General features: G+C 47.6%; 1 protein-coding gene across 1 annotated transcript in view; it reads left to right on the top strand.

The window, feature by feature from the left end:
• Positions 1–443: 443 nt before the first annotated feature.
• Positions 444–11,055, top strand: part of VASH2 (vasohibin 2) — a 37,028-nt gene continuing 26,416 nt past the window's right edge. The window contains 4 exon segments of the mRNA XM_018085139.2: positions 444–491; positions 493–543; positions 5,618–5,706; positions 7,909–7,965. Coding sequence (XP_017940628.2) covers positions 459–491; positions 493–543; positions 5,618–5,706; positions 7,909–7,965 — 230 coding nt within the window. The 5' untranslated portion in view covers positions 444–458.

Genomic DNA, 11,055 nt, shown 5'->3' with positions numbered 1-11,055 from the left:
CATGGGGCCGGTACCATCGGGGGGAGCGGGGCCGGGACGGGGCGCCCGCGCTGCGGTCCGCTGAGCAGGGCCGCCCCGCACGGCCCTGATATACACACACACACATCACACACATACATACATACATACATACATATATATTTATATAAAGAGGGACCGGGCGGCGGCGAGGCCGCGGGGCACCTCCCGCGAGCGGGTCCCGGGACTCGGGGCCAAGGCCCGCGGGGGCCAGTGACGGGCGCGGCGGGGCGGCGGCGGCGGCCGCGGGAGCAGCCGCCGTGCGGCGGCCGGCAAGGAGGGGGACCGGTCGCGGAGCGCCCAGCCGCGGCGGCGGGCGGTCGGCGGGAGCGGCAGCGGCGGGGCTCGGAGGAAGGAGGAGCAGGAGCAAGCAGCGAGACGGCGGGTCGCTCTTCCTGGTGAACAAGAGCGGCTTCCCATGGACGGGCAGACCTGGAGCGATGTGGGGGCACGTGGAGCGGGTGCATCCCGAAACAGGGCGGCGCCGTAGCCGCGGCCATCCGGAGCGCCGCCCGCCTGGCTCGGGTAAGGCGGAGCCCCCGCGTCCCCCTCGTGCGAAACGGGAGGGTGTCACAGAGCCCGAACCTCGAGGTCCCGCGGCTGCTAGCTCTGAGGTCGTCCAGGGGCCGGGGAGGCTCGAGGGCGGGTTGGGAGGGTGTGACAGCTCCGCCGAGAGCGTGCTCTCGGGGCTGCGAGGGGCAGCCAGGAGAGAGCTGGAGCGTCTGCGCTCCGAAAGCGTCCGGAACGGGCTGCGGGATGCTTAGGGGCTGGAGTTGGTATCTTGGGAAACGAGTAGGAAGAAAATGACTCTTTTTTATCCTGGGGAAGAAAAAGTAGAAAGCAAGAGTTAAAAGGAACTGAACGAAGTGCTTTGTGCAGTTTAAATCACGTTTTTCTCAGCTCTTTGAAACACAGGCATTTTCTAAAACACAGCCTTGCGCCCGAAGGGTAACAAGAAATTTAAAACTCAGACATTTCATTTCCAGTACGTGGAAAGATTCCAAACGCTTTTGTCTTGTACGTTCCTCAGTACAAGCTCCAAACAGCTCTGCCTAACCCAAGTCTTCTTCCTCCAGCGAGGAAATGAAATGTTGGTACCTGCTGTTGTTCAAAGGCTTCTCACCACTGCGCCGCATTACTGATCACAGTGTCTTTTACACTCTCTGCTTTGGCAGACTTTGAGCTTGATTCATTCCTCCCATCAAGCAGCATTAATCTGAGCTGACCACTGAAGTCGGGGTTGATTTGCACCCCTCTGCATGCTAGGGTGAGATGGTCGGGCTGGTGCTGTCACAGTCCAGATTGTCAGTGATATTTATATACGTATATGCCTTTTCTCTGTGGGGTAGAAAGTAATTTTTGTGTATGGAGAAGTTGAAAGCGTATTGTGTAGGGCTTTTCTGAGAAGGTGCTTGTCAAATAAGATGCAGGCTGAAAAAGCCTTTTATCTCTTCTGCAGTGTTTAGTTCAGTGTAAGTGCAAAAGGGGCAATCTCTTTCTCTCTGTTCTACTCTCCTTGTTCTGGAACCAGCCTTTGTTTGGATAGGGGAGTAGATTCAGCTAAAGAGTAGTCTGGTTGTATTGAGTTTGTTTGTGGTTCCTTAGTGTGATTAATCTTGTACTTGTGCAAGGGCTTGAGGTAGAACTGAAGGGGTCAGGGAGAGGGTGAAACTTGTTTCAGCAGCATGACTGTCTTACAGTAGTCTAGACAACCTGCAAATCTGTTTGGTGTTAAGGGATGGCAAAGCAATCCCTAGACTTAACTTCCATCCCTTACTTCCCAGCACTGGCCTGACTCTCTGTGGCATGTGTGCATGAAGTCGATTTGGACAAAAAATGTTTTGAAATCTGCTTGGCAGAATCGTTTGTTGTTGGCGATCAGTGGAGGGTGATTTAAGAGTTGTACTCCTCCAGTACTGTCTGGAAGGAAACTCCCTGTTGCGGTGATTAATTTCTTCAGGGACAGGAGGACTTGGTGACCCCTGTGACTAAGTAGCTCTTGCTGGCTAAGCCTGGAACCTCTGGGGTCAGAGGGCAGTTTGAAGACCACCTGGTCCTTCTTAGGGCCAACACAGATCAAGTGAGCAAATGAAGGTTAGGAGCATGGGGTTTTGCCACAAAGTGATAGTGGATTGCTAAAGTGATGATGGTAATTTCTGGTTCAGAATAGAAATGTGAGGGGAGACTTGTTCCTTAAACAGTGGTACAGATTTTTTTAATTGACTTGTGCTGCTGGGTATGTGCCACCCCACAAAAGACCATGTACTGCTGATTGGGAGTGACAAGAGAAACTTGTGTCTGTGAGAAGATGATTTGTAATCCGCTTGCATTCATAGTTGGTTCAGGCTGAGTGAGTGGTGAGTGCAGCTGCTCCATTTCTGCATCTGATCTGTTCTTAATCCCTAGTGATGGGGAGAGTTTTCATCAAGAAGCTCCACTTGATTGCTCTAATCATCTTAGTATTAGTCTCAGCAATCATACACTCAGAGCGGTTAAGTAGCTTCTTACCGTATTGGTGAGGTTGTCCTTACTGGAAAAGCAAACTGCAGAGATGGAGAGCTGCATCTCTCTCAAGAGGCAGAATCCTCTCAAAAAGCTGGCTTGTCTGCAAGGAGGCCAGTTCTGGAACCTGAGGGGTGTTCCACCTCTGACTGCTGGCTTGAGCTCTGGGAAGAGCTTATGGTTTGGAAAGACTGTGCAATGCTTTACGTGTCCTGTGATCACGGAGATACTTGTAGATCTTAATGAATTAAACCTCTAACCAGCTTTGAGGGCTCTTGCCTGTCAGCTTCATTTGTGCTAGCTAACAATGTACTTGCAGGGTGAGCTTGTAGAAAATTACTTTATGGTCATTAAATGAGACAGTAGAATTGGGCAAGACCAGTTTCACACAGGATGTCTGTGGTGAACTGAGACTACAGCATTTCCAGCCATAGGACGACGGTGTCGGCTCTGCCACATGGTCTTGTACTGCAGTGGCTTTACTGTCTCTGGATCTCTGGAGCTGCTATTGCTTGGAAATACTGATATAAGGTCAAGGCTTTTCATCTGCCTCATCTCAGTTTCACTCGCTTCACAAATTCATGATCTGTAGTGCTGTGTCTGCAGTTCCTCTTGACGTCCCTGATCTCCTGCTACAAATCTTCGCCAGCGCCTTGCCACTGAGCTGGGATGCACACTGTTGGCTGGAAAGCTGCAGCCTCAACAGCAACAATGCTGCACGTTCCTTTGCTTGTGGTGGTGTCCTACAGCCCTGGCTTCTGCTCCATGCTGGGTGGGTGCCCAGTATCGGTGCTCCTGCAGCTGGGGCAGGAATTGGGGGGGCAGGAAACGTGTTTTGTATGGAAGGAGTGGGAGTGGCAGGTGGCTGTCCTCTGCCTGGCCTGGCTGGTGGCACAGTTTGTGTACTGCCCAGTTGCACTGGAGAGATGAGAGCAGTGCAATATCCTGTGTGGGGAAAGACTGATGGCTTCTCTGTCGTGTCCTGAGATCTGGAGGGACTTGGGACTCCTGGCTCAGCAGGCCTGCTGAGGTAACTTTAACAATCAAGTTATGTGTCAGCCATTGGGAAAACCGTGGTTCTCTTTACCAGATCATACCTTGGTGTCTGACATGATCATGCTCCTTGGATGATGTATCACCCACCTTGGAGATGGGGAGCACCTTACCTGGAGGTCCAAACCTGATCCCTATGGTAAGGGTGGCAACTCTGGGTTACAGGAAGGGCCACATCTGTTCACGCTGGTGTGATCCCTATGGCATCCTGGGTCCCACAGCTGTGCAAGGGCTGGAAAAAGGATGCTGTCTGTGCCTCTGCAGCAGCTGGGCCTCTCACTGACTGGGGCTCCCATTGTCTTGTTGTATTGTGTAAGTGCAAAACATGCACCTAAGAGCTTCTGTATCTTCAAAGAAAAGGAGTGTTTATACTGGAGCAGGCCAGCCCTGGGAAGGTGCGACAACCCTGCTGTAATTCCCTTAATCAGCTCCTTGCTGCTCCTGAAACTCAAGCCTCATCTGGTGTGTTGAGTCCAGGTCTGCCTTCATGCTAGGAGGGACAGGTGAATAATTTGTCTAGACCAAAGGGGCTGGGGGAGAAGGGAACTTGTGAAACCAAAAAAAAAAAATACCTCTAATGAAGAGCTTAGGCATGGAAATCGTGATTAAGAAGTGCTATTGAGTCTTGCTCGTAACTCCCACTGGTGAGGAGAGAAAGCCCATGTGCGTGCTCAGGCCCGTGTGGGGCCGGAATGGCGGGAGCGAGCTGGAGGCCTCGCCATCTGCTCGCTGCTTACGGTACTTTTCTGTGTTCCAGTAGTGTAGGAGTCTCTGGTTTTTTTAATTTGGTGTTTTGTTTTTTTTTTTCCTTTCTCATAAGTGTATTTACTGTTTGACTGTTGTAACTAGCTACATGTAGTAAATGCTGGGTTTTGGTCACCTTGGTATTACCGGTGCTCACTCCCTGAAAGCAAAGGCACAGTCCCTCCCTCATAAGTGGAGATGGGAAGTGGAGAGGAAAATCTGTGTGGCGGAAATGACCCTGTATCACCTGAACTTGCTCTTCTTACCTGTGATTGCTGCCTTGAACTGAATTTAGGACAAAGATATGTCACTTTATGCGTTTCAAACTATTGTAGCAATGATGTGGGCCCACAGACGCTGCAAGCTTTACTTTGCATCTTGTGTCACGGCTACCCAAACTGCTGGTTCCTGAATTTGGGTCTGCATTAATATTCAAATAAACTGTTTCTTCCATTGTGTTTTTGAGAATTGTACTAATCTCTTTTTAGCCATGCTGCCCACTTTAATATCTGCTGATCCCATATTTTGCAATGTCACCCCTAAAATAATGGGACTTGGGACAAGGCTGTGCCCCTTTCCTGCCTGGCTGCAGGCTCAGGAGCCACATAGCTTTGGAGATTAAACATGGATTGAGGGCCTGGATTCTTAAAATGCTTAGGCACAAGCAGATGTCGTATGAGATTTTGGAAAAATCCCATTATGTTACCAGTCTATATCTTTAAGTGTCTTAATATCATTAAATATCTGGGTCGCAGGTGGTCTTCTAGGTACCATGCATTCCCTGCCCAGCAAGTCTGCTGCAGACACATGGCAGATGGGAATTTATGCAGCCTGGGATCCTTGTCTCCTTTTCTCTTGTGGTAAAGGAAACCAAAAGTCAGACTTGAAATGGCTTTTTGGGGAAGGTGGGACAGCAGAGCCAGTGCTGGGACTCTGCTCATCCAAACTGCCCTGTGCTAAGGGGGAAAAATGGGAAGCATTGGCTTTCTGTGCTGGACTGCCTGCCCACACAGGGATGCTGGTGGTAGCTCTAATGATCAGCCTGCCGTGGGGGGGCCTGTGCTGGGCTCTCTGTGCCGGCAGGGATGGGGCTGGCTCTGGTGCACAGGCAGCCCCCATTGTCAGCAGGATGACTTTGCCTGATGCTTCAGTTCACGTGGGGTTTAAGCCATCTGTGCTGCCGCGTTGCGTTGCACTAAGCACATGCCGCTGCCCGAGTAAATCACTTATCCGCTCTGCGGGGAGTGGTAACTATCTAACCTCTTTATCTCTTTTTTTTTTTTTTTTTTTTTGTGTCCAGCCCTCAGTGCCACCTGTGCCAAACTACAAGCTCTCCATGTCAATCCCAGAATGGCTTCAGGCAATACAGACCTACATGAAGATGCTGCAGTATCCTTCTCGAGTGTGTGGTTCCTGGAGAGAAGGCTGACTTGTGCCTAGCATGAGTTAACAGGAGCTTAACTGAAGCATTAGCTGGTTATGAGGGCTTGGGATCATTTGGGGGTAAAAGGACGCCTCCAAGGATTTGTGATAGCACCAGCAGCGCTGAGCTTGTCATAGCAATCCTCTGGGAGATGTAATTAGCTTTAAATGATACTGAAAAATTTAACTGAAGTGGCATTGGTGGGAGTAGAAGTGCTTATTTTGAAGTTGATTTATGCGGATGTTATGATTGGATCATGATGTCTGGAGAAATAATATGGCATCTTGTCATAAAGCAATGGAGACAGTGTTGTGGCAAACCCTTTCTCCCTCTGCCTTGGAAGCCCCTGTGGGCTCCCTGAGGACTGCCTGTGTGCTCAGCTTGCAGGAAGTGCTTGTCATTGGGGTGAGGGGCATAAGCAGCTGTTCTGACCCCAAGGTGGGCAGGCTTACCTTTGACACAGGAACTTGCCTGGTGTGTTCATCAGGGATGGACACATCTATCTAGCTTCCCTGTCACTGCCCCATGCCTAATTCCTGACTGTTTCCCTTGCTGACTGATAATATCAAAGAAGGTTGCTGGCCCAGATGCTGCTCTTCTGGTTTCCTTTTTTTTCTGAACTCTCCCTTTTTGTGTGTGTGGGGAAGCTGTGGGGATGAGGAATGAGTGTAAAGTCCTGGTAAGGATTAAGAAGGGATATGGGTGGCAGCTGAAAGAGCATCCAAAAATAGCAGGCGCGGTTAGCCTGCCGAGGAGCAGTGGTTGGGATCAAGGCAGCAGCAGGGCTTGGAGCCGCAGCAGCTGCGGTGGGGAGGGAGGCTGGGGCCTTCCTGCTCTGCAGGGGGGTGCTGCTTTTCTCTTCCGTATGTCGGCCACTTGGGCAGGACAAGAGGCTTGTTGCTTGCTGGACTTGTGCCAAAGAGGATACCATGTCGCATAGAACTCAAAAAATGGTACTTTTCCCTACCTCACCCTGCAGTGGTTTTGAAATCCTGCACTCTGCTATGTAGCAGGAGCAGGCCTCAGGGGACAAAGTTTGGATCTGTGTTCAGAAAAGCTTCAAAGTGGGCTGGGGGGTAGTGTCTGGGCTTGCTTTGAGGGCTGAAAGAGGATGTATGCTTTGTTCAGAGCACCCTGAAAGGGCCTCATGAATTAGGTTTTGAAGGCGGGAGGGGAAAAAAAACCTTGTTTCTGGAGAACTCTGAACTCTAATTGAAGTCAGTTCAGAGCATCCTGGTGCAAGCTGGAGTTTTTATTTAGACCATGGTTATGCAGCCAGCAGCTGTGCTATTTATGCCTTGCAAGGCACCCTTTGCCTCCATGGGGTAACCTCTTTCTGCTCTTGTATTGCCACTACAATTTTACTGGCATGAATATTCTAATGGCCATGTTACGAAATAGGTTAGGAAAGAGATTTAGCTGGAAAGATAACCTAGAAAATATAAGTGAATAGTCTTGGGTTTTTTTAGTTTCTTCTTTTTCTAATTTTGTTGCATTTTTTGTTTTGTTTTTACTGAACAGATTGGTATCTTGATCTGATTTACTACATTGCTGCTTGAACAGCTGTGCTTGAGGAGCAAGGAAGAGGCTGCTTTTGGTGATGCTGCTGCATGGTAGCTTGTGCTTCTAGGCAAGTGGTGCTGAGATTTGGTTGACTGTCTGCAGGGGTCATTTGTGATGAACTTTTCTCCTATCCTCATAGTGTTAACTAATGAGCTTGAGTTGCATGTAGCTGGTTATTTTAATTTCAAGTGCATCGTGGTTTTTTAGAGAATGATTTCTATTTCCGAAGTGTAAATGGATGCACTTGCCATGGTTTTGGTTTACAGATCATATGTGAGCTATGTGGCCAAACTTGTAACCCAATAGTGAGTGAGACCTGGGAGATAAGTGACTTAATAACCCTCAAATGCCAAATTTGAGTATCATTTTAGACGGACAGCCTTTTTTGCTTGACTCTGCACCGGATGGTGGTTAATAGATCATACAAGAAGACAAGTAAAACGTTTGCTTTATTTCACATGCCAGGGTTTCATCTCTGAGAGTCAATGGCTTTTACTGCTTGTTCTATGTTTCAGCAGGAAGTGAGAACTGAAATTCACCATTAGAGCATTGTCATCTTATTGTTTGACTGTTAAAATTACTTTCCTTTAACAGAGAAAATTCAGATATAATCACACAGGAACACAGTTCTTCGAGATCAGAAAAAGCAGACCTCTAAGTGGGTAAGTGTCTCTGGAATTGGTCTAGTGCCCTTGTCCCACATCATACCAGTTGATCACGTGGCATTTAAGCATCTGTGGCACCATGGCACGGGAGGGCTGTCTCCTCTGTGCCATGGCTCCTCTGGCAGGGCCAAAACTGTGTATGTTGTTGGGTGGAAGAGCTGGCCTTGCTTGGCAGCTGTGTGGGAGCTGCATAGTTACAGGCCAAAACTACATGCACGGGGTGGGAAAACTCTAACTTTGTGCTTGTTGGTGTTGGGTTGGGAGGGCTGGGCTGCTTTTATGAAAACTATGTAAGTCCTGATATTCTGGTTGTGCTGTAATGCCCTTTGCTGATGGTTGGAAGAGATCAGATTTGAAAAATGCTGTAGGAATTTTGACGTCTTGGGCACAGTCCTTTCCTCTGGAGGCTCACAATGGACTGTATTAAGTTGCATCTGTGTTCTCCCATTGCCTCTCATCTTGCTCTTCCTTCCATGTGGTGGACTCCTGTGCTGGGTGGTGATGGGTTGTGCAATGCAAGTATGAACATGTGCCCAGGGAGCCTGCCAACAGAGAACTGGGGTCCCTTGCATGTAAGAACTGCGTCAGACTTAGGATGATTCTTTAATAGAACCCAATAAATTAGCAGGTTAGGGCAGGAAGTGATGTTGACAACATTATGCTTTTATTTTAGGGTGAAATTTAGATAAGCAGAATATAATTACTTCTGTAGACTAGCCTGTCTCTAGTTCTCCTCAGCTCTCTGTCATTAATCTAATGGTCCATCACTGTAAATTCCGGTTCCCACCCCAGCTTTGTGCTTCAGGTTTTCATCTTACTGACAGCAATCTTTTCCCACTTCCTTTTTCTAATGTTCACTGCTCTGGTGGAACTAGTTTAAAACAAATCTTGTGCCTTGAATGATAGATAGGTTTACAGAAGCTTAAACCAGTTTTCAAGCTGTTCGCTCATTTTTAAATTTGTCCCATTACTTTTTTTCACGGAAGTGGAAGATGAAAATGAATTGTGTTCAGCACTTACCACTTAAAAGGCTGTCATCTTCCTGGGCTGGATGAAAACCTGGCTTATGAGGACGGGTACTCTTTCCTGGAAGGGAACCAATACAGTGCTCACAGCTGGAGACCTACCCCTGGCTTTGGATCCTCTCCATTTCCTCTAATTATCTGCCTTACTGTGTTGTCTGGGGACTTGTGTCTGACTTCTCTCCTGGTTTTGTTGCTGTTAGGACTTCTGTGAGTGACTTGAAATGGGGTTGCAGGACTTCTATGGAGTTAAGGAGAGTACCCCTGGAAATGGTCCAACTCCTCAGGGCAGCTGCTGCTAGATCTCCAGGCACAGTAGTCTGAACCTGGTGTATGCTGGACTTGCACAGTGTAGAGTCCTAAGACCTGTGCTGCTTTGCTCCTTGATCGTGTAGATGGGAGTGCTGCCCACATCCTGTTGTGCTGCAGTATGGCTCAAATGCTTGCCCTGTCTTGGTTTCTCCAAATTTGAGAAGGGGAACACATATAAGACTATCTTAAGTTCCTGTCATTTTTATGAAACTAGGTTTAGATTTCAAGTAAACAGATAATTGTGTACTCACATACTAGCATTTACTATGGTCAAACAAATACAAGAGGAAGTGAACTTAAAGGGTCATGTGTCCTAAACACACATAATACTCTGAAGACCCAAACTTTGATTAGCTGAGATTTTTTTTCTGAATAGATAGCATGAAGATACAATTAGCTTTTGTGAGAAGTAAATGTAGCATACTGAATACAAATATACTGAAATGAAAAGGGGAACTAACTGATCTTTTTAAATTTACCTGGGTGGGTGTCAAGGAGGATGGGGCCAGACTATTTTCAGTGGTGCCCAGTGACAGGACAAGGGACAGTGGGCAAAAACTGGAACACAGGAAGTTCCATCTGAATATGAGGAAAAACTTCTTTACTTTGAGGGTGACAGAACACTGGAACAGGCTGCCCAGAGAGGTTGTGGAGTCTTCTTCTCTGGAGATACTCAAAACCTACCTGGACATGATCCTGTGCAACCTGCTCTAGATAAACCTGCTCTAGCAGGAGTGTTGGACAGATGATCTCCAGAGGTCCCTTCCAACCCCAGCCGTTCTGTGATTCAGTGTGAATAATGCATTGATTGCCCTGTAATGTTGAGTTGTGCCTGAAAGCTTTCCTTTCCTTCATCTGGTGTGCAGGTCAGTTTTCATCAAAGCTCAAAAATAACCTACACCTGCAAGGTTTTTTTCTGGGGGGCGTGTTCCACTTTGCAAGAAATCTGCTTCCAGCGTGGTGACAACAGGCACCTTGCACTGAGGCAACAAGCACTGCTCTGAGCAAGTTTCTGTGGTGTGAGAGGCCTCACTTTGCTGCAAGACAGAGTTTGCATTTGCAAGTCGGTTGGACAAGATGCTAAATGCCTCCAATTGCCACTGGCTCTTGAAAAATGAGACTGTTCCCAGAGCTTTATTGATACTAAACGTATTGCTTATTTCATAATGCGAGGGCTCAAAGCTAATGGAAGTATTACGAGATCTTTGGCAGCCTTTCTTCAAGAGAGCAGTGGCTGGACACAAAGAAGCTTGAGTACTAGATGGAAATTGAATATTCATAAATTCATGTGAAAGTGTCCTAAAGCAGCTGGGGCATATTAATGAATTTTTCTATTATGGAGGGATAACTAGATATCACAGAGATTTAGTGCCAGCATTGGTGTGATGTATGAGAAAATAAAAATGTGTGGCTGCATGTAGAAAGACAAGCATAAATTATCTATAGGAAGTCATTAACGGACACAGTCTTGCTATAATTCAGTATTTAAAATCTCTTTAAGAAAAAGTCACTCTTATTGTCAGCTTAACTTCTAGACTGCCAGACACTCCATGGATTTGTCTTGACTACAGATAACGCTTTCGGAAATGTTAGATTTCTGTTGGCATAGTTGTGTGAGTCAGGGTGGTAGAGCTGTGAACCTGTAAACTTTGTGTGGTATTCTTGTTGTACTGGCAGACTGTGACTGAAAATGTGTCTGTGTCTAACCTTGCCTGAGTTTGCTGTATTTGTACAAAATCCAGATTTACAGGTG

This window comes from Manacus vitellinus, unplaced genomic scaffold (genome assembly GCF_001715985.3).
Source record: "Manacus vitellinus isolate BGI_N305 unplaced genomic scaffold, ASM171598v3 scaffold_8_pilon, whole genome shotgun sequence".
In the NCBI taxonomy this organism is placed as follows: domain Eukaryota; kingdom Metazoa; phylum Chordata; class Aves; order Passeriformes; family Pipridae; genus Manacus; species Manacus vitellinus.
This window is presented reverse-complemented; position numbering and strand designations above follow the sequence as displayed.